Consider the following 23,695-nt stretch of genomic DNA (forward strand, 5'->3'; position numbering starts at 1 on the left):
ACAGTCATAAATAACATCGGAGAGTGGTGCAAAGCAGTTAAGAAGGATGCCAGAAAGGTAACCAAAACGCTAGATGGGGAGAAAGCTCCCGAGATAGCTGACAGCAGACTCCTACACATGTGGGAAGCCAAACAAGGCATGGAACGCCGACTAAAGAAACAGGGCAGGAACAACCGCAATCTCAAAAGAAGATTGGCACGGCATAATAAAGAAATAGAGGATTACGCCTTTAAACTGTGCGAACAAAATTGGAATAGCAAATGCGACGAAATGGAGAGGAGCATGAATCTCCCCCAGACGTGGAACATTCTTAGGTATCTCATAGACCCACAAAAATCCAAAATGCAAGCGAAAGTTACAATGACCAAAGTTAGACACGCGTGTGGGGAATACGATGACGAAAGCTTCATGCGCAAACTAGCTGAAACCTACATAGGAGACACAGACAAAAGTCGGCTTCCCGATTATGAAGGAGCCCCGAACGAAGCCCTGGACGTGCCAATTACAGTAGCCGAGGTAAGGGCGGAAATAGTCAGACTGAAAACCAGATCGGCTCCTGGCCCAGACGGGACTACGAACACAATGTTAAGGAACCTCGACGACAACTCCATAAAGGCCCTCACAGATTACATGCAGGAGTGCTGGGAGAAGGGCGAGATTCCCCCGCAATGGAAAACGGCCACCGTGGTCCTAATACCTAAGCCCGGGAAGCAGCCGCAGATAGGGAACCTTCGACCTATATCCCTCACATCGTGCGTAGGGAAACTAATGGAGCATGTCGTCCAGACCAAAATATCAAACTACATGGAAAAGAATAGGAAGTGGCCAGATGAGATTTATGGGTTCCGACCCCATCTCAGCACACAAGACGTCATGCTGCGACTAAAACAGGATATCATTGACTCCAGAACCAGGGACGGAAAGGTTATCCTATGTCTCGATCTCAAAAAGGCATTTGATAATGTTAAACATGAGGCAATATTGAAAGGGCTCAGCCACGCCGGAGTAGGCTACAAAACCTATCGCTACATAAGAGACTTCCTCACAGATAGAACTGCGAGCATAAGCTTCCAGGAGATTAAATCCGGGGAAATAAAGCTAGGAAGCAAGGGAACCCCTCAAGGGTCGGTGCTATCACCCATTCTCTTTAACATGGCCATGAGAGAGCTCCCGGGCGAACATGAAAAAATTGGCAACCCAAACTTAGAATATAGCCTGTATGCGGACGACATTAATCTATGGATCAACCGAGCAAGTGATGCAGAGATTAATCAAACCCTACAGGCAGCTGCCAATATAATTTCAACGTATGCAGAAGAACAAGGCTTAGAATGCTCGCCCGAAAAATCTGAAATATTCATATATAACGATAAGGCTCTGAGGAACAAACCACCGTCCAAATTCAGATTTCTGTAGGATGAAAGGAGGTATCCAAAGTGGACACAATCAGAATCCTGGGCCTTCATATGCAGTCGAATGGGAGAAACACGATAACCATCAAAAAGCTTGAGAGCCACTTGATGCAGACCCTCAATCTCATCAAACGTGTCTCGAGCAAAAGAGGCAGTCTTAAAGAAAAAAACCTACTTAGGCTCATACACGCTTTCATAATAAGTAGAATCAGCTATGCCACGCCGTACCTAAATCTCAAAGCAGCAGAGAGGAACAAAATCGACGCTCTCATAAGGAAGTGCGTCAAAAAAGCTCTAGGCCGGCCCATGTGCACATCCTCAGAAAAACTCCTAGCACTGGGCATACACAACACGCTTACAGAGCTCGCAGAAGCAGTCCAGACATCACAACTAGAGAGACTCAGCACAACACATGCGGGAAGAGCCACACTAGCCAAAGTCGGACTCCAAACAGACAGGGGAGCTAGACAGAGGGAGGATATCGACATGGAGCTTAGGAGCAATCTCAGGATTCCCCCCTTACCCAAGAACATGCACCCAGAAATAAACAAGGAAAGAAGAAAAAAGCGGGCAGAGGTGATAGAACGCATCTACGGTGACAAGCCTCAGGAGGAGGTCACCTACGTAGACGCAGCGGGCGATAGACATAGTCAGTACACGACCGTCCCGGTAGTGAACAGAGCGGGAAGCCCCATCACGGTCGCAGCTATCCTAGGGACAAACACCGAGACGGCGGAGGAGGTCGCAATAGCACTAGCTTGCGTCGGTTCCAAAGCTAAATACGTCATAAGCGACAGCAAAGCTGCAGACCAAAATTTTAGTAGAGGAAGAGTCTCTCCCCTCGCCGCCAAAATTTTAAGACAAGCGACATTGAATAGAAAAATCAATATAATCTGGACCCCCGCGCACGAATCTGTCCGTGGCAATGAGGCGGCCTACGAGGTAGCTCGAGATCTCTACCACCGAGCTGCACAAGACTGGCCACCGTTTGCAGATCACGGGAGAGAAGGGAGACTAATCTCCTGTCAGGAAGTTACAGAATATTATAGACAACATCGCAGGTACTTTCCCCCACCTAGCAAAGCACTCAAAAATCAACAGGCGGTGGCGTGGAGGCGTCTACGAACAGATGTCTACCCACACCCAATTCTAAACAAACATATCATTCCAAAAATAGAGGACGATAAATGCAAGAAGTGCGGGGCGAGAGGGACCCTCGACCACATAATATGGGAGTGTAGCCAATCCCCAGGCAGGGCAAAGAACATTAATAGTAGAGACGCCTGGGAGACCTTGCTCCGGAGCACGGACCCTGAGGTCCAGCTTATCGCCGTCCGACTGGCTGAAGAGGCCGCCGGGATACAAGAGATCCTGGCCAGCATCTGACGCGACTACCCCATGCGGGCGGATCTCTACTGATCCTCCTCCCTCAACTGAGGGTATGGGACAGGGGAGGTCTGGATGAGGTGGTCTCATTCTGTTGGACAAAAAGGTTTTTTCACTCACTCACTCACTCACTCGAACTACTCGACCATATATGACGCTGCTGATGCAGCTAATGATGGTGAGCACCAGTGTCAAGACAGATAGCTCGCTGGTGCCAATGTGTCATAGCTTGAAATGCTAAACAAGGTGCTGGCTGGAATGACACCTTTCTTTTTTCAGCTGTAGAAAGTACACATTCCAGTGTGGGTTTAGCCTGGCAAAATATAAAGCTGTCGTACAATCCCAAGGTGCACACTTACTTATACGTATCGCAGCTTCGCAATTGTATATACAAAATGTCCAGTCTGTGGGGGCAAAAAGTCAAGCGACTAAAAACTGCTATGTTGACGCTTCTTTTTTTGCTCTACGAAGTATATGTGAATAAATTGTCCATTCTGTACAAGACGTTCACTTGTTCATTTAGTGCATGTACACTGGCGGAGACGACCACGGCTTAGTTGCGAAAATATTTATCTTTATTATTATTATTTATTGATACCTCACACGGCCCGAAGAGCATTGAGTGAGTGGGGAATCAAGGAAAAGGAATATACCGAAATAATAAACAACGATAACAGTACAATGGACGCGGTACAAGGTAAAAATACACGAAGACAGATTATTTAAAACGGAGCAAAAATAACATCTGAACAAAACGAGAAAATACGAAAAAACTGCAAAATGCGAATATGCAAAGAGGTTACTGGTAGTCAGGTGCAAACAAAAACAGTGGTACATCAGAGAACAATATAACAGCAACTGAAACTACAAAAGGATTTGAAACAATACAAAAGGGATAAATGCATACATAGGGCCGTTTTAAACTCTATAGGATCAGGACAGGAGAGCCTGATTGCTTTAAGTAATGCAGACAAATTAAATGATTGAGTTTTGCCATATATACGATTGAAACTGATATGATTATTCAAGCGCGCTAAGGAGCAGAAAGGTGATTCTAGAGGCAGAAACAAGGGGGCGGTGTAAACATATTTATGAAATAAACAGAGAAGTGAAAGTGAACGATGAATTTCAATTATCTGTAAACCATTAAGTGTTTTAAGCTGGGAGACTCAGGCGAGGGAACTATAATTACTAACAATGTACCAGGCAGCTCTGTTGTGAACTGTCTCAAGCTTTTTAATGAGATTTTTTTGGTGGGGGGACCATGTAGATGGCATGAATTCCAACTGGGGTCGTACAAAAGTTAGGTATGCAAGCTTACGAACGGAGCTAGGAGAGTTGCACAGGTTATGGCGTATGAAACCCAGTGTCCTCGACGCTTTGTTGCAGACAGCTGAAATGTGACAAAACCATGAAAGATCTGGAGTGAGCTGAATTCCAAGATATTTGTAAGATATAACTTGGGATAGGAAGGTGTTGTTAATAGAGTAGTTGAAGTTAGACATATCATGTTTTCTGCTAAATGTCATAGACTTACATTTGGTAGTAGGGTTTAGGATCGTGCGACTGTTTTTACACCAATCAACAATAAAGTTAAGATCATCCTGAAAGGTCAGGTGGTCAGTCTCTGAAGTGATCATGCGGTAAACAACACAGTCATCTGCGAAAAGTTGTAAACGGGACGAAATGTTATTAGGAAGGTCATTAATGTAACTTAGGAAAAGCAAGGGTCCAAGTAAGCTTCCCTGTGGTACGGCAGAGGTTACATCACATAGTGGTGAGGAAGATCCATTGACAACAGTGAATTGTTGACGAAATGAGAGAAAGTTACGAAGTCAAGACAATGTGAGAGAATCAAGAGAAAGGGCAGGTAATTTAGTAAATAGCTGGGCCGTGTGCAACTCTGTCAAATGCTTTTGAGAAATCTCAAAAAATGCAATCTGTTTGCTGGCTATCGTCCATGTTAAAATGCAAGTCAGTAGTAAATTCAAATAACTTGGTATCGCACCAGTAGCCTTTCCTAAAACCATGCTGATTAGAAAAGAAAAAGTGATTACGTCCTAGATGGTTGTAAATGTGGGAAGCGATAATATATTCAAGTAATTTACAGCATATGTATGTTAACGAGATAGGGCGATAGTTATCAGGTGAGCTTTTGATACCGGTTTTGAAGACAGGGACGACTTTGACAATTTTCCAGTCAGTAGGCAGTTCTCCGGATGATAAAGACTGCTGAAATATACGGCACAAAATCTGGCTGGAAATTGAAATGATGTTTTTAAGAATCTTGGAGTTTATGTCGTCCACTCCAGCAGATGAAGATAACTTAATGTTTTTAATCAGTGATGCAATACCCTCGGCACAAATGCTGATAGACTCCATGAATCGGTAGTCAGAGTCGGGAACAATAGGTATACTGGAATGGTCTTCCTTAGTAAATACTGAAGTAAAAAATCTATTAAACGGAGTCGGACATTCAGTGTCATCTAGCGGCAATCCATCACTATTGTGTAGTTGTATAAAGTCTTGTTTACATTCGGGAGATATAGTTTGCCAGAACTTAGGATTACTCTACAAAAGTGAGGGGAGATCATGAGTGAAATATTTGTTTTTGGCAGCAGTAATAGCAGAACAGCATGTCTTCAGGCACTGTTTGTAGCTATCCAACGAGGACGGAGAGGGAGCAGATTTATCTTTTCGGTACAAGCGCTTCTTTTTATTTTGTAATCGACAGAGGGCCTTGTTGAACCACGGATTAGTTTTGCCATTCGTTACTGAAATTAGCAGAATATGCTTGTCTATCAGCGCAGAGAGTTTATGTTTGAAAAGCAACCAGTTGTCTTTGGTAGGTCGTTGGTTATTTAGGGGCAAAAATACTTCATTGAAAAATTTGGTAAGTTCCGTATTAATCTCATCATATCTTTCTTTACTATAATCTCTAATCCTTTTTATTGTTTTACCTGAAAACAAACTAGGAACTACAATTTCAAACTGAAGCATCTTATGGTCGCTAAATCCAACAAGGTACATGACTGGCCCTATGGTGTCAGGAGTGGTGGCTAACGCTAAATCTAGAATGTTAGAACCACGGGTAATCTGGCTAATGACTTGAAATAAGTTGAAATCTAGAGTTAGGTTAATGAATTCTTTTGCAACAGTATTAGATGAAGACAAATTAACCCAACCTATTTGAGGAAAATTAAAATCACCGAGCAAGCAAATGTTACTGGGCCCACAGTGACCAGCAGCGGCAGAAACACTAGACCGCAGATTGTGAACGAAAGAAATCCCCCAGTCAGGTGGGCGGTAGCACACCCCAATAAGTAGATTTGAAGAAACAGCTTTGCAGGTGGCCCAAGCTACTTCTAGGTCAGAATTGGATGCGATAGGGATGGAAGGTAACATTCTTTTGATTGCAAGGAGAACCCCGCCCCCTCTTTTGTTTATACGGTCATGTCTGTAGATATTGTAAGCATGGGCGTCGGGAAAGATTTCACTGTCTTCGATACCGGCGTGCAACCAAGTCTCTGTTAAAGCAACTAGTATATCAGATTCACTATCTTTAAGAAAGGGACAGAGCTGATCGCGTTTAGGCATTAAGCTTCTGATATTAGAAAATGAAAGGGGCAGCTTCAGGGTGGAGGTGGATGACGTGGGTTGGGGATGCTCGCGCAAGCTGGTTGCATTGCCTAGCTATGGCGAGACTAATGTGACCGAATCACTGGTGCAGTCATACACAATTTTTTTTTGTCCATTCGAAGTTTGTCAAATGTCAGTTTATAAGGCATGGATTGTGATTTAGCAAACTTTGTCAACTTGCTTCTAGCTTCACGAGTTGTAGCAGAAAAATCCTCACGGATAGCATAACTAGTATCTTTCAATTTGTGCCCATTTGAAAGGATGTTCTGCTTGTCTTTAAAGAACGTTATTTTGGCTATATTCAGTCTGTGCCTATCAGATTTGATTTTGCCGAGTCTATGAACTCTATCAAATTGTGAAGGAGACAAAGATAAGCCTAGGTGCTCTGAACAAACCGCGATAATTTGCTCTTCAGAATCTGCCCAGTTTGCATCTTCCACATCGTCAAAGCCAAAAAAAAGCAAGTTATTTTAACACAACCTGTTTTCAGCATCATCACATCTTGAGTAAATGTTGGAAAGCTGGGAAGAAATGTTTCGAAAGGCATTGTCAGCCAAAAAAGACTCAGGCTTATTGGGTGAGGCTGTTGGTGTTTCAACTGCTGCAAGTCTCAGCATCAGCTGCTGTTTGACTTCATTTTCGGTAGCATCCTGCCTTTATTTGATTTCATTAGGTATTGTAGCTTGGCCAGCTACAATTCTTTGGACGGTCAGCAAAAGAGTTTCCAGAGTTTGCCTTTCAGTTGCATTCATAGGCCCAGAATTGCTTTCAGTGTCACCCGATAATTCGAGTAGCATACCATAAAAAAGTAAGTAAACGCTTCAGTGCATCAATACACTCTCCAGGGCACGACACCACAAACAGACAATAATCGCTGCTCTTCACACAGGTGGCGCCTTCCAAATCACTAACCTGCAAAATCCGCAGCGGTAAGATTTCCATGGCGGTCACGGTGCTGTGCCCGAGATGGGTGGTTCCAGGCTTGCTCTTATATGCGTCGCCGATATCGGAGCTAGCAGAAGATCCACGTTGCCAGGTGTAAAAACTGGTGTCGGCCAGGCATGGCCAAGAAGCAGGCGGGAACGATGATCACGCAGCGGCGCCGGATGGCGAAGATATAGCAGAACCCGGGAAACAGCAGCAGCCACATAGGAGCGGGGCCTGCAAAATCCGCAGCAGTAAGATCTCCACGGCGGTCATAGTGCCGTGCCCCACGATTCAGAGCTGTAATGCATACTTGAGCATGTCACCGTTCAGAATGGCCTTATTCGATAGGGTTCGGGGCAGTTCGCTGTGCCTAGGCGTAGCACTGCCATCTTAGAAATAGCGGTACCCTGCTGGCAAAATGGCAGAGCTGCGCCTGCCAAAATGGGCCATTTATAAGCTCAAAAGATGAACAAGTGAAAATACCCTCTGCTGCATTAGCATCGGGAGCAGAATCGAAGGTACTGTGCTTCCGAAAGTTGAATGCTGTGGTGCCAAGCACAGCAACAGACAGCGCGACATCTTGACGCATTCATCAGCTTCTTGCAGAGGATTAGCCATGCTTTAAACTCTTCATTAAAAACGCATGTCATATAGTGATAAGCGCACCGCAGTATGCACAACATACAGTTAAACCAGTAGTCAGGTCCACTGAACCCAGGCAAGTGACACAAATTCAGCTGTCTGCTAACACAGACTCTGTCAACATTCTTAGACCAATCAATTTCGCAGCTTCCCTTAGCCAGCTGCTAGCTATCATGCCTTCTGCGGACATCGCTGGAACTAACGGCGCAGCAGTCACGCTTTTATACATGTCTCAGGCATGGTGCGCTACGCCTCCGGAAAGAAAGGCAGCGCTGCACACATACCTGCAGGTAAATTTTTTTTTCCCGGCATAAACAAAACAATAATGTGGCCTAGCTGGTGATGGTACATGGTGAAAAATATATACTGCTTGGCAGGCACAAGGGCAAAGGCACTAAGGTTGGAACGAAAGATGCGGTACTAGACAAGACACGCTTCACCTTCTTGCGTGTTGCGTATGCGTCATGCCTTTTGAGCACTTTAGTTTTCCAGGCAGTAAGCTCTTATTGGCGGTTCTAACACTGCACACCAATCAGATGTTATGACAAAACTGTTTCATTGCACAAGAGTTGAGCTGTGTTCTGAACGGCCTAGCATGCCATATGTCGATGGCATGAATGCCAGGTACTGCAAAGTTGGGAAATCAACCAGTGCTCTTACAGATTCTTGGTTAGTAACTTCTGAGAGTGCTGCCTTGAGTGCAAAGACCTTGCTCTTTTTTCTCCCACATAGCAGTTGTCTCTGATGAGCAGTTTCCGACTTATCGCCTGTAGGTCAATTTTGTAATTACAACTGCATTAATATTTAAGCCATCTGCTTCCATAAGGATTCTTTCAAGGTTGGTGGCAGAGGCTGCAGTTTTGAACGGCTGCTTGTGCAGCTTGCTCTAGCCATTCATGACACAGCTAACATATTGACATGAGCCTTTGCCATTATTAGACGATTCGTTGCTAGTTTTCTGCAGTAGAAAACACCGCACACATTCCCGGTCACTTCATTGTGCATATAGGTTGATGTCGCCAGTCCGTTGAAAATACCGTCACAGTCACCGGGTTACCAAGCATCACGGCAGACATAGTACTGTTCTCAGCCGAGCAGGAAAATGGCATCAACTGAAACGGAATGAGTGATCACTTTAAGACAACATACGCAATAACGGCTCACTTGAAGACAACATACACAAGGTTTAGGCAAGGATTTCCAGACTTATAAGCCTGCATTGCACAGAGTCGCTCCGGAAGGCAGGGAAAGAGGATCCACGGATGAAATCAGGTAGCGTGCAGTACGCTCGTGGGAGGAATTACATTGTCCATTGCCCATTTACAACGTGCTTGTAATCCTTAATAATATTGTCATCCTCCAAAATGACGCTCACATACCTCATACCTGCAACAGAGCTGTTCTAGAGGCCGACTACTATATCTGCTCCCACCTTTTAATCTGGCTGTCATTGCAAGGTGCCGTGAAAAAATGATGATCGGTGGCTTATTTTGCCACTTATGCCGCCAGGTGCAAAGCAGGATGGAATGTGTAACACTCGCTTGAAGTCATCAAGTGCTCAGATTCCACCAAAAAAGTTTTTGCAATCACAAAGAGCACCATTCAAGCAAAAACTGACTAGCCTGTCATTACTACAGCAAAGGAAACTGCTGCGCTGGCAGACAATGTAGAAAAGCTCAACTACAGTGCCACTGGTTCCCATGACCACCGCTTCAGCAACCCCCTGTGCGGAACTGCGAAACTGACCTTGTCCAAGAACATTGGCCTTTGACTTATCACACACTGCATTGTAGTCATGTGTATATTGTAAGTTAATAAGTGCACAGCACATTTAAGCAATGTTTCGATGTCCCGTTAGGCATGACAAGTCTAAGCAGCAGCCAGACGATCACAGCTGAACAGCGAGCCATGGCACTGCCAGCAGCATTGTTTCTCCATACAAACCTCAAGCGGGATAAGATTACGGAACTCTAACAGATACAGGATCACCGCATCAATTCTGCATAAAATATTAAAGATGAATTAACAGCCCAGGCACAAAACTAAGTTTTTCTGGTGCAACCCCACCATAGGGCACCAGCGCCACTGCTCATGGCTCCTCGATCGACGACGGCGCCCCTAGTGGCCACTTTTGCCCACAAACCAAATTTCAGCGGGAGTTTCATGAGCATTTGGAGTATTGAAAGATCTTGGTACAACCATCAAAAAGTCAGTTCTCCATTTTTAGTTGCTGGTGTCATAACACACTTAACCTAAAAAAGATTAATTTTATCCATTATGTTGCACGATAGACTACAGGGAAGAAACAACATGATAGGAAGCTGTGTTTCTTCCCTGTTAGTCTTGTGTTCAAATAGTGCATCGTCACCAATGCCTCTGGCTTATTTGATATGCAGCTGTACCTCGTTAATAAAGATTGACACTTTGGTTCCTCAGCAAAACCGCTATAAAGTGCGTCGCCCATAACGAATCATAGAAATAAATGATCAGAAATAAAAATAATCAGTACATAATTAAGTTCTGTTTCTCTGCACAGTGGTAGTCAGTGAAGTGGATATTAGGCGAAACTTCAGGAGTTCGAAGAGCATTGTTCTGGTCGCCATTACCTTTTAAATATTTCGCCGCAGTTTGAAGACCCTAGTGCCATGCACATACATGATGGCGTTACATGGAGCAATGGTATATCTTCTAGAACTCTTCGCATCCCATAAACCACTCATATTAGTCGCTGGCAGCTGTTCAAAGCGGCTTCTCTTCACATCAATTCGTGAAACATGAAAGCACAAAAAAAAATTAACAAATAATAAGACCGTCATGCACTTTCATGCTACCGTTCGCTGCTGTCTTGCTTTCAAAATACAGGAAAGGAAACATCTGGTCGGGGCAGGTAGATTTGGTTTTATCGCAGTCGTTATTAATGCAACAGAAATACACGGACCCCAATGGGCTTTGTGCATTTTCGCCCTGAACACTGTCCGGACAGAGAGTTTCCATATTAGTGAGGCATATATGCATTGAAAAAGTTTGTTCCCCAAAAAATTGTCCGCAATTTGAGACGTCCGTATTAACGGGGCGTCATATTAACGAGGCACAACTGTAGTCAAACATTAAACAGCTGATTTCATTTATTGTTGTAACCGGTCAGCGGCTATTTTTTAAAGTTGTATGCTACTATAGTGTAGAAAGCACAGATGCTATTAATCACAGCTTGCACTCACTGTTTCCAATCTAGCACCAAGTAAAAACAAGGGATAAGAGAGGCCTTTCTATGTGTAGAGGCAACACATGCAGGTATAGGGGGTATTCATGTGATGTCACGGGCATCATTTTGTGGTCCAGGGTGCAGCTTCAGTAGTAGCAGGAGGCAATAATTTCATTAGACACGTGCAGGGCCTATCGCAGTGCTTCACAGATAACGAAATGGTGGCCGCTGTGACGTCTGTGAATACTCTGCAGAGTCTACATGACCAATGAAATGATGACTTTCGGGGGAAAGCAATATAAAGCCATAAAAAGCCCTTAAAATGAAAGAAAAAGTTTTTTTACACGTATCACTATACAGTGTCTGCATCACCTGTAGCGGCACCACTGAGGTCTCCTTAGGAAGAGAATTTGGAACTTCAGGCGGGCCAGTCACCACAGCCATAGCGTGGCTCTCCGTTGTCACTGCAATTATGGCCAAAATGCACGTGCATGATTCTCTGTTCTAGTATGTCCAACGCAGTTACTTTTGTGGTGAAGCCATGTAGAATCATACTGCATGAGTGGATGCGTACCGAGCATATCAGTTTGCAGGAATGATATCTTGTCCATACGCGCCAAGCGCTTGATGCAGGCTAGTGTACAGAGACTTGCTAAGACAAGAAGCCAATTTTAGTACGCTACCTCTTATTACTGCAGAATGATGCCAGCATGTGTTTACCCCACTAGCAATCTTTCTGGCTTGTTTACCACTTGGAGCATTTTCCCTTGTTTACACGAAGTACAGATATTAAGTGTGTTGAGGAAGTGGTATCACACACATGTGATTGACTGACGCTGATGCAGGCTTGTGGAAAGCAGTGATAATGAAACTGGGAAAAACAAATGCATTTAATATTAGCAAGCAAAATTAATTGCCAATATTCGTGGTGAGTAAGCATGTATGTGTTGCTGAACTAAAATGAAACATCTTTTGTTTTCCTGTACTGCCACTTGGACATCGACTGAAAGAGCCGCGACAGATCGTAATGATTATTTCAATCTATCCGAAGCTTGCTGAGTCTTGCTCCCACATTGTGAAAAGCTAAATATTCGAGTAACACATTTTGATGAGCACTTTTTGATAGTTGGTTCATGATCTATGAAAAACAACATACCAAAAGGGTGAGAAAAAAAAGAGAGGTGTCTAGACGACTTTAACAAGCTATAAAACTGGCTAAAGTGAGAAGCAGAGTAGCAAAAACAAAAGAAGCGCTTAGGCACAGATTATCTTCCCACACCAATGGTCCAAGATATCGCGATTCTCGATACTTATAAAAGCTCGCCTGTATTCAGTTATAGTTGGAAGTTGATGCTGGTGTGTCGTGTTTGTTCTCCCTCCATCTTCGTCTCTTAAGCGCACACTTGTTTTTCAAAGATAAATATTCAAATTCCTTCCAACACTAATTTATCTCTCGTGAACAGTACAATCAGTCTGATAAAAAGGTACACAGCAGACCCGGATAATTAAATTGCATTTTATTTGCCCATATGCTCCTTTCTTCCCTGACATGCACACATTTCAAACATCCATTCATTAAACAGTGTAGTGGCTCTGCGGGACAAGTGACTAAAGTCATAGGAGACAAGCCCGTTGTTGAAAATATGCTAAGCTGTCCAGAGCAGTCCTTTCTTTTAATAATGCAACAGCATTTAGACTGTCGTCTCACAAAAATTTCCAGCTTCTCTGTCATGAAATTCCTCGATTGGTCAAGAAAAGTCACATGGCCTTGTGACATCATCATAACTTGCCCACCATGGCAGATAAATTAATAACTGGTCGAGAGAAGCCATGTGGCCTTGCGACGCCATCACAACCATCATCATCATCATCATCATCATTTATTATACCCTTAAAGGCCTCTGTTGAGGCATTACATAAGGGGGGGGGGGACAAAGCAAATGCAACTAAGAATAATACGTTAATACAACAAAACATAATGCAATACAATAAAATGAAAAACGATACATCACAATACAACGTTGGTCAATAATGAAGGGCACAAGGCTGAAATAGGCGGTAACAACTACAACAACAACACTGGGTTATGAACTACCTGCTCCCCGTGGCAGTGGCAATGAATTTAACTAAAATAAATTCAATGCAATTGCCACCTCCCCACCGTGGCACTGCGCATGAGCCTTACAGGAGCTTAGGAAGAGCAACCCGGGTCTCACAAGGCCCACTGGTGGCTGTGTTTGAAACAGCCACATGCTGGGACCGTGGCACGTCGCTTAGCCACTGCACCAGTAGTGGCATGAAGACTCCCTGCGATCTATGAATGCGACTGAGAAGGTAATGATGTCATCAACTCTATGTGACCAGCAGTGGACCAATAAAAGGGCATTGCCCAATTTTTTGAAGTTGGCAAAAATTTGAATGATGGCCCAGCCCCAAAATTTCTAAAGGACCCCCAAAATTTCGGAAGTAGGGCTACCCCAGAAAATGAATTAAGGTGGATTAGTGGGCCAGATTAGTATAATCCCATATGATAATCAAATGGAAGGTACTCTGACATTCTAGAAGGTGATTTAAGGGCAACGGATCTGGTTCCAACCATAGTTTTGGCGGGAAATCTATGTAAAGACTGTAGGAGGCAACCTAAATACTATCAAATTTTCTTCTTTAAGAATGTGGTTAAGAAGACTCCCAAGTTTTTGTTTGCATTTACATAGAGTGCAGATTTGTTTCACGTGGCTCACGATCAAAATCCACCCAAGGTATAGGATAGAAAATTCAGTCCAGTAAGTACCATTCCATGCAGCACAAACATGTATTAACAAAACAAAAGAAGCAAAATAAGTCTAGAAATTTAGTTTTGTTAGTAAACCTCTTGCGGAGCAGCATGAGAATGCAAAGGCTACAGACACCATGGCCCTATTGTTCAGGCTTCTTGAGATATCATCACCAATTGCCGTAGGATGACCCAGGCACAAACTGTGCATTTAAAGAAATACAAGTAAACAGTCTTACACACCTATAATACAAGAAGTACAATGAGCGTTGTGCCGATGTGTCCGTGCCTGAATTGTCCTCAGCAATGGTTCGGCCAGGGCCAGAAGGTCAGCTTTTATAAGCCCCACCGCATCAGTGTGCTACAGCCGGAGAGCTGGAACATATGCACGTGCGTCGATGCAGCAGGCACTGGGCCCGCTATGATGAGGTAGGCAGAAGCCAGCAAGTTGCTTCGGCAATCGTTGGCACGTGTTGATGAACCAGGAAGCCGCAACAGTGGTCCAGAAAGTCAGGGCCTGCTGTAATACGAGGAGTATGATGAGCGTTGTGCCGATGTGTCCATTCCTGAATCATCCTTATCAATTTGCCTTTTTCAAATTTTAGACGATTTCAATGACTAATTAAGAATTACTGGCCCATTCTAGATGTATAAATTTTGAACAGAGATATTAAAAGAACGGATTAATAGTGAGAAATTTCAACCTCAGGTTCCTACTCCTTGTCGTAAACGTTGCCCTTATTGGAATGCCTTACTTTATCAGCAATGTATGCAATTTTTTTACCGTAAAACTGTAAGAGCCAAAAAATATGTTTGCATTGCTTCCATTGGGAAAGTCTGCATACAATTATTTAAAAAATATTCAGGTTGCACAAAATTTTAGTTTACTTTCTGCAGAGATCCCAACTATATAGTGATTTTGAAAAATTGCCATTTTCCACCTATAGGGCGATATGACTTTTTCCCCATAAATTAAAGCATTTCCTGCAAAACTACGTATGATTCTTTTGTGTCAACACATTTGCCGTCACATGTAAAAATTTCGTTATAGACAAAAAATGGTGATGGGACCTCGATTACCGTTCTCATCTCAGCACCATACATATCATGAATAGTGGCGATAAGGGGTGTCCCTGTTGTAACTCTCAATGCATGTTCACCTCCTCCATACCATTTAACCCTTCGCACTTTTTTATTGCATTCTAATATGCCTGCATCAGCATCGAGCCCTACTTCCGTTAGAAGGTCCCACAGCAATTTCCGGCTTTCACTGTCATATGCATCTTTCATGTAAAAAAAGAGCCAATTATAGCAGCCTGTTTTGTGTCATAGCTATTTCAATACACTGCGTTACTACCAACAGATTGTTCTCCAAATGTCTGCTCTGCCTAAAACCATTTTGCAGTTTGGCCAGTATTCTATTTTTCTATATCAATATTTGTAGCTGTTTTAATAGTGTGCATTACAAGCCCATATGTAACAGATGTTATCATGATCAGTCTGTATGAGCAATTTTTTTTCTCCTCGACAAATAGAGAAAGTCCAATTCTGCATACATGGGCATCAATCTGTTAGCTATCGCATCATATCTTTAATGGCGGAGTAGGGCCGCGGTACAGCAGCACTACCTTCACGAAGTTTGCGCGCAGATGAGAAGGGGTGCAGCGGATACGTCGAGCCATGCGGAGGTAGAATTGCCAGCTTAGTGGCATCAGGTTGCATTATGACCCAGCGCGCGGAGACTGCATTCACATAGTTTGCGGCCGGGCTTGTGCCCTCTCACGAGTAAGCAGTCTTAAATGTCTCTGCAGACTTTGATTACACTGCTGCCCATGCTCCCACAGCGCATAGCCGCATAAATCATGTGCGAAAAAACTGTAGAAAACAAGAAAGCTTAAAAATTAGCGTTCATTTTGTGGCTCGCGCAACATATGCACGATTATTTGTAACATTACTTTCATGATAAAGATAACAGCAGCACGTGGAATGATTCCGCGTCAGCTTTTTACTGTCCTACACTTGGGGGTAAAGCCCTGAGCAATCGTTTGTAGCAATTTTTCTGACCAACTAGGCGTAATGCAAAACGACAGGCCGCTCTTTTCGCAAAGCATGCCTTGAAACGTGCACTACCTTTCCAGGCAGGTGCATAGTTGCGCCTCTACGCCTCACCATCACAGCACCGGGTTTTCAATTACTCCGACTTTCACACGAAGACTGCTGCACTAAGAATGCATCCAAATGTATGATCACGCGCACGCAATAACTTTGCCCATGCTTCCTATTTTTAACAATTTAAAATTTGAGAAGGCGGCGGCCTTTTTCCCGCCCTAGAACAACGCACGCTCAGCAGAACATTTGCAGGCAGAAGCGGCGCGCTGACAACAGTTAGCGAACCTGCGTACTCCTGTGGTCATATATGCATAAGAAAAACAATACGCTTCACCACGACACTTCGCAAACGCATTCGAAAAAGCAATTTGAAACAGCCGTTGATACACGCAGAGACATAACGTGGACGGCTGCATGGACAGCCACCGAAGAAAGAAGCGCGGAAACGAAATGACGAACGTTGAACTGTCGAAAGTGTCGTATCAAAAGTACTGCTGGCCCTCTGGCGGCATAAATTCAGTTTCAGTTTCGGTATCTAAAAAATATTTCGCTAACCAAACCACATTCACACGTGAACAGAACGCGTTGAGGGGTGCTTAATTTGAAAGAAGTAATTAGCCTCCCCGTCAAAGATACAATACAGCACAAAAACACTTCGAAGAGACATCAGAGCTGAAATGTATAATCATTTTTTTTTTCATTTAAAAGTTACCACATATTGTCCTACATATCGGTTTATTGATTTCTTTGTTCCGCACTCTGTTTCGTCATTTTGCCAACGTCACTTATTAGCCCATACTGTGACCGTCATTCTGCCCATTGGCGTGAGTATATGTGTCAGGGCGTCCTGTGCATGAAAGTGGATGGATACCACTCACGGGCGAATTACCCGAAAGCCTCCTGTCTAGCAGAGGATTAACGCGATTCCACGCCGGGCTTGGATAACGTGGAGCTAAGGTGGCTAGATTGGAAAGGTGTGAAGAGTTAGGAGGCGTTGGAAGAGCGCGGCGCTTTCCGTCGGCCGAGCGTGACCTCTCTGCGCACCGATGCCGCCAGGAGGAATGTGACGCTGCTAGTAGCGGCGCGGTAAGCTCAGCCGCGTCGGCCTTGCGCACCCCGTAGCAGTTATTCAGTTCAGTTCGTTTCGTCGCCTGTATTGGAGTGTCTGTAGCAGCGTTTTCTCGTCCGAGGGCGAGATGCCTTCAACAACAAAAAAGAAGACGGAGCGTTGGTCCTTTGCGCCTGGGTGCGGCACGGGATTCAAAAAAAACAAACAAAAAAACACTTTCTGTTCCGTGCCCCTGTCTCCCAGGGAATGTTTGCCAAGCGGTCTCGAGCGATCCCAAGTGCCAAGGCCGTCAGTATCATTTTACAGCCTTGTCACCATCCTTGAAAACGAACTTGCACATGCGTTCAGCCGAACGCGCTTGCATGTCGAAGCTGCGGAAGAGGTATTCTACAGTCAATTAGTGATATGAGCCAAAAATTAGTCGTTTTTAGCGTTCTGTTGCGCTGACAGCATCAGTTGTACGTTTTTATTGCCTCACAAGAATTTTTTTTTCCTTAAGGGTATAAATCAGGAGGATAGTGAGAAGAAACGGAAACCACTGAAGCTTTGCGTGTTGTAGATCAAATTCTGAAAAATTTTCGCCCTCACTTGTAAATAAACGATTTCATGGCCAGATGTGCTGCTTCATTGCTTACATGAGCGTCAAGATGACATACTTGCTACAGGTTCGCAAGCGGCATCAAAAACCGATTTGTGCGTTGGGGCGCTTGGTTTGTGCTTTTGGGCGCCTTCATCTATAGCCTCGGTGGCTACTAATGGTTAGGGTGCTCAGCTACTTATCCGGTACCCGCGGGTTCGAACCCGACCGCGGCGGCAGCGTTTCGATGGAGGCGAAACGCTAAGGTGCCCAGGTGCTGCGCGATGTCAGTGCACGTTAAAGATACCCAGGTGGTCGAAATTATTTCGGAGCCCTCCACTGCGGCCACTCTTCATTTCTTCTCTTAGTCCCTCCTTTATAATTCTTTCCCTTACAGCGCGGTTCAGGTGTCCGCCGATATATGTGAGACAGATACTGGGATATTTCCTTTCCCTAAAAACGAGTTTTAATTTTCGCCTTCAGCCAATGCGACTGCAGTTTTGCGGTCATACGGCACGCATTACAACCTGCTCTTCTCGCCTTACGTACGTGTAGTGGCTGCGTTTCGGTGGCGGCGCAACGCAGAGAGTCAGTGCACGTTGAAACCCAGGTCGTTTAAATTATTCCGAAGCCTTCCGCTGCGGCATTAACAGCGTCCCTCACATCCTGGGCAGTGTCTCGAAATGTGCACGCACAAAAAGCGCATCACTTCAGCTATGCAATGCAAACTCGGCTTGTGAAGCAGCATATTTCAAGGGAATAATGATGCGAGTTGACGAAACACTAATTCATGATAAAGATCCATTCTCTGACACTAGTAGAAAACGCGCGATAAGCAAATCGGGCTCATTTTCGCTTCAGTGGTTAAATTTAGCCTACGCGATGCGCTCATTTTGGCTGCGCGCCTTACCGCGCCCCTGCCGTCAGCGCCGCCACACGGCATCGGCGCGCTGTGGGGCCATGTTTCCCCGGCCGGTTTTCACACCTTTCCAATCTAGCCACCCTAGTGGAGCCAAAAAGTCTTCTTTTCCCTTTGTTTCCCTTATGTCTACTTGTGCAGCAGGGTAGGCAGCATGTTGGCATGCTGCTTCACCGACGCTCACACGAGCAGAAAGACGGCGCCCCAGAGTTCGCTGGCTTCCGTCCGGCCACTACGCAGCATTTATTCTCACCGAAAAACAGCGCGCTTACACGGGACACGAGAAAGGAGACACGCACACTCACAGCGCTCGCCAGCGCTCGCCTGCAGGAGTCGCGGGGGCCAAATTCCGGCACTTGTAGCGAGGCGACGCGGGGAGACGCAGATATTTGGTGAGGTGAGATCTTAGCGTCGGCGCCGGAAACACCTTGTAAGCGGGGATTGCTGGGGACCAATGACTAGCCGCGCATTGGCAGCGATCTCCGCGGTGGCTCAGTGGTTATGGCGCTCGGCTGCTGGCCCGAACGACGCGGGTTGGATCCCGGCCGCGGCGGTCGAATTTCAATGGAGGCGAAATTCTAAAGGCCCGTGTACTATGCTATGTCAGTTAAAGAACCCCAGGTGGTCAAAATTTCCGGAGCCCTTCGCTGCCGTGTGCCTCATAGCCTGAATCACTTTGGGATGTTAAACCGCCATAAGCCATTGGCAGCGATCTTCAGATTATACCGAAATGCACGTGCCGCTTCTGCGAAGACAGGAGGTCTCCACGCAATCCTCCCTTCCCCCCCCCCCCCCCCCCAGTAGGTTCCCGTCGCCGATGATTAGCACAATTAGCTACGGAAAGAGAATAATTGAGGGGTTTTGTTCACGATGTTTAAGCACCCCCGTCTGGAGACGCGTTCATGTGTTTGGTCCCCTGCGGTATACAAGACGCTGATGCGATGGTGAAGAACGCTGCATTGTGCGCCACTGAAACACCGGCAACCGCCGGCAACGCGCCGAAGCCTGGTTCGGTTGCCGCACCAGGCAGCGGCAACGCCGCGCAACACCGCCCCGTTTACAAACTAAAGCTGGTTATAGTAACGTTGCGCAGAATGGCCACAGTGGCATCAAATGGAGCTGAGGCAGTCATGCATGACATGGAAGAAAGCGAACCGGCGAGCACTGCCACACGTAGCTCCCGCCGCAAATTCTGCTGTGTATGGCAACAAGCAGGCATAAATGACCGTGCATTCCATCATTTAAGTTCATTTGAAAACACGAGCGCACTGAACCGGCCGTGTAAATAAGGTCCAGAGTAAATACACCCATTAAGAGGAAATCGGCCTTTTATTTTCCACTCACAAACGGAACACAAGTGAAAAAAAGCACACTGCGATGTCAAGCCAATTATTTTGACAATATTGCACTAAGCCATTTACAAACACAAAACAATGGCAAAAGCACAATAAGAAGCACAGTGCGATCTCAAGCCAATTAATGCCCAATAAAGCACTAAGTCATTCACAAACAGAAAACAATGGAAAAAGCATAAGAAAGCACAAAGTCATCTCAAGCCGATTAATGACAGATATTCAGGAAACAAAGCACTAGGCCATTCCCAAACTGAAAACAATGAAAAAAGCACACCAAAAAAAGCACAGTGCAAACTAAAGCCAATTAATGGCCGTTATTTAGGCAATAATGCACTAAACCATTCACAAACAGGAAACAATGAAAACAATCACAAAGCACAGTGCAATATCAAGACAATGACCGTCATTTAGCCATTAATGCACTAAACCATTCACAAACAGAAAACAATGAAAAAAGCACAATGTCATCTCAAGCCGATTAATGACAGTAATTCAGGAAACAAAGCACTAGGCCATTCCCAAACTGAGAACAATGAAAAAAGCACACCAAAAAAAAAGCACAGTGCAAACTAAAGCTAATTAATGGCAGTCATTCGGGCAATAATGCACTAAGCCATTCACAAACAGAAAACAATGAAAAATCACAAAGCACAGTGCAATCTCAAGACAATGACCGTCATTTAGCCATTAATGCACTAAACCATTCACAAACAAAAAACAATGAAAAAAATAACAAAGCACAGTGTCATCTCAAGACAATGACAGTCATTTAGTCAATAATGCAATGAAGAAAAACGAGGACATTTCATTGCCAGAAAAAAAAAACATACGGCACCCTCAAGCCGTTGCGCAACTTGCCGAGCGTAACCACGTCCTCTTAGTTGGTGGCACTTGCCCTGCTGGCTTCGACAGGACGCAGCTTTCCCTTTGCAAGAAGTGCGCGGATGTTATCGGCCCAGACGCGCGCATCTTCGACTTCAGATTCGGACATGGTTTCGTTCGCCAATCGGCTCCATTTCCTGTACAGCAGGCCCCGTTGGCTGCGAGCCAGGAAGCACATGATCTTGAGCGCATAGCTCCGCCCGTCTCCTACCTCGAGCCCCCTGAAGAAAGTTGGGTCTACGACCCGACACCAAGGAGCCGACTTCTGCGTGTTCCCTGGAGAGGCCACGTTGCTCAAGTAGAACTCCATCAGTTTCCTTGTCCAGGCACTGGCGTTACCGCCCAACAGTAGGTTCAGGTAGTCCATGGGGAAGCGAGTTCTTTTGGCGAATATTTCCAACAGATCAACACAGTCGAGCCCCGAGTATTTTGTATGGACCATAAATGATTGCCCTAAAAATAAAACGTCCTCCTTCGGTGCCTCATCGATCGCCCTCATGAAGAGCGTGTACTGTGCGACGGCAAGGGCAGGGATGTACGGTCTGAGGGCGCTTTGGCCCCAGCCACACTTGTCGCGGAGATTCTCTAGATTGGCACTGGTGGGGCAGGGGAATTCTCCCGAGAACGACGTGGGCAACACCGCTGCTAGCCCGAATTTCTCGAGGTCCCGAAAGATGCCAATGAGGCGGTTGACGCTAACAGCTGATACCGAGCTCAGCAGCAGGCTCAAAAAGCCGATAATAAGCCCTGCTTCGTGCAAGGCCTCCCGGTCGCCAACAGAGAGCAAACCGTCCAAGTAGGCCACGAGGCCTTTAGCCGTCTTGAAGTCTGCATCAAGCACTGCGGGTCTCTTGAAAAGGGGGCTCAAGGCACTGGTGTCCAGGTAAGTCCCTTCGGGGCGCGGACGTACAGCCGCTTGTCGAAACAAGTCACCAAAGAGTGGTTTTGTCGGGTCTGAGGGGGACGGTGTGGCTACGATGGATTCCAGCAAATCCCGGTCGAATGTGTCAGGCCACTCTTGCGCAGCAAAGTTGGCCAGCCATGTCTTATAGAGGCGAAGACGAACTCTTTCCGCCGGATACCCGATGCAGCGGCGAAGCACGTCGCTGCCCAGTGCAACGGCAATGTCATCCGTCCAGTCACCGAAGTTGTCAGTGATGAAGGGCACATAGGTCTCATCCTTCACATCCAGCCTGGCTGCATCGTCGCTGGTGACAAAGGTAGAGAAGAACTGATGCCGATTTTTCGAAAAGTAATCCCACTTTCGCATCACCATCGACATTGCTAGGTAGGACACTTCTCGGTCACCTGCGTCAACTGAAAGCAATTTACTAATTATTACGAGCAAAGATTATATACTGCGCTTCGCGAGAATTACGCTAACTATATAGCATGGCCACTCTGAGAGTTCTGCAAGGAATCTGCGCGGAGTGCTTCCATACTGACCACAGCGCCATGGTGCACGGCAGAACGAGCAGAGCAAGCATCTTAACAATAATAATAATTGGCATTGGGGGAAAGGAAATGGCGCAGTATCCATATCGTTGAACACATGAAGCGCGCCGTAGGGGAAGGAATAAAGGAGGGAGTGAAAAAAAAGGAAGTGGTACCGGAGTGGAGGGCTCCGGAATAAAATCTACTTTCCCTTCACTGTCTTTAAAACTCCAATGCCTTGGATAAATCATCCCCGCTGCATTTCATTGTAGGGTGAAGCCCTTTACAGAAAAGCATCAAGTGTTCAGCCGTTTCCTCCTCCTCTCCGCACGCAACGCACAAAGTGTCTATCTCGTGGTACCTGACTGTATGTCTTAGTCCGCAAAACTCCCGTCCTGGCCTCCAACAACAAAGAGGTTCCCCTACAGTTATTATAGATATTTTCTTTGGCAATTTCCTGCTTGACGATCTTGTATGTTCCCAGTGCCGATTTCGCCAGCATCCCTGTTTTCCACCGAGCTCTCTCTGTTTCTTTAACCTTTTTCTTAACCGATATGGGCTCGAAATGGCCGCAAGCGCCACCATGTCTTCCCCCTGGTCCATCTCGAACGCAAACGTGCTAGGCCTAACCGGGACCCTGGATTTACCAAGGAAAAATATCACGTACGGGTGCATGAGTTCGGAACACGAACCGCACCGTGTTCAGTTTTGAAGGCCTGGGTCTCTCCATGATTTTCGGTCGCACAAGTAGGGCACGATTAATTGCGTCCTGCTGGAGATCGACTGTGGAACGCGAACAGCGAACAACGAAAGGCGAGAAAACGAGGTGCTAAACTCATTGCTAGAATTTTTTTAGGCTACTAAGCAGCTACAAGCACGTGTCGAGCAACAAAAGCAGTACAAGAGCAATTCGAACGCTTATAAAAAGCGAGAACAGCCTAAAGCATAGCACGTCGAGCATCAGCTTACCTTGCGAAGAAGTGCCGTACTACTGCGTCACCAGTGTGGTAGCCGTGAATAACCGGAAATCGTACCAGCGATGCTAGGTGGCGCAGTAGCCCGCTACGCAGATTAAAAGAAAAAAAAGTATTTTGTGAGAACACCATTATTTGAAGCAATTTAATTTACTTTCGTGAGGAAGCATCGATTAATATGGCAGAATTATGCGTGAATAAAAAAATACGAAGAAAAAATGAAAATTGGTTTTGATGAAAGGAAATGACGCAATAACTGTGTCCCATATTTCGGTGGACACCGCAACCGCGCCGTAAAAGAAGATAAAGGGGGAAGTGAAAGAAGAAAGCTGCAGATGCCGCAGTGTCGGTCTTCGGAATAATTTCAGCCACCTGGGGATATTTAACGCTCACTG

General features: G+C 45.5%; 1 protein-coding gene and 1 long non-coding RNA gene across 3 annotated transcripts; both read right to left on the reverse strand.

Annotated features, from left to right (window-relative positions):
* Positions 1 to 1,533: 1,533 nt before the first annotated feature.
* Positions 1,534 to 16,507, reverse strand: LOC144114852 (uncharacterized). Of its 2 annotated transcripts, none has more exons than XR_013311150.1 (4): positions 16,112 to 16,507; positions 14,225 to 14,501; positions 7,350 to 7,598; positions 1,534 to 2,889 (listed from the first exon to the last, which is right to left on the reverse strand). It is a non-coding gene; the product is annotated as an uncharacterized LOC144114852 (long non-coding RNA). The 2 variants fall into 2 exon arrangements; XR_013311151.1 differs by lacking the exon at positions 1,534 to 2,889 and adding an exon at positions 4,060 to 4,191.
* A 3,499-nt stretch (positions 16,508 to 20,006) lies between these two features.
* On the reverse strand, positions 20,007 to 23,382 carry LOC144096078 (uncharacterized). Its single transcript, XM_077629375.1, has 2 exons — positions 23,296 to 23,382; positions 20,007 to 22,209 (listed from the first exon to the last, which is right to left on the reverse strand). Exon 2 carries the CDS (start codon positions 22,172 to 22,174, stop codon positions 20,888 to 20,890), a length of 1,287 nt encoding a protein of 428 aa, XP_077485501.1. The 5' UTR covers positions 22,175 to 22,209; positions 23,296 to 23,382; the 3' UTR covers positions 20,007 to 20,887.
* Between the last annotated feature and the right edge of the window lie 313 nt (positions 23,383 to 23,695).

The sequence above is a fragment of the Amblyomma americanum genome, chromosome 1 (genome assembly GCF_052857255.1).
Source record: "Amblyomma americanum isolate KBUSLIRL-KWMA chromosome 1, ASM5285725v1, whole genome shotgun sequence".
Classification (NCBI taxonomy): Eukaryota; Metazoa; Arthropoda; class Arachnida; order Ixodida; family Ixodidae; genus Amblyomma; species Amblyomma americanum.

Bases quoted from the DNA above. Each gene is read 5' to 3' on its own strand.
- LOC144096078 (XM_077629375.1), bottom strand. From the start codon at position 22,174: ATGTCGATGGTGATGCGAAAGTGGGATTACTTTTCGAAAAATCGGCAT.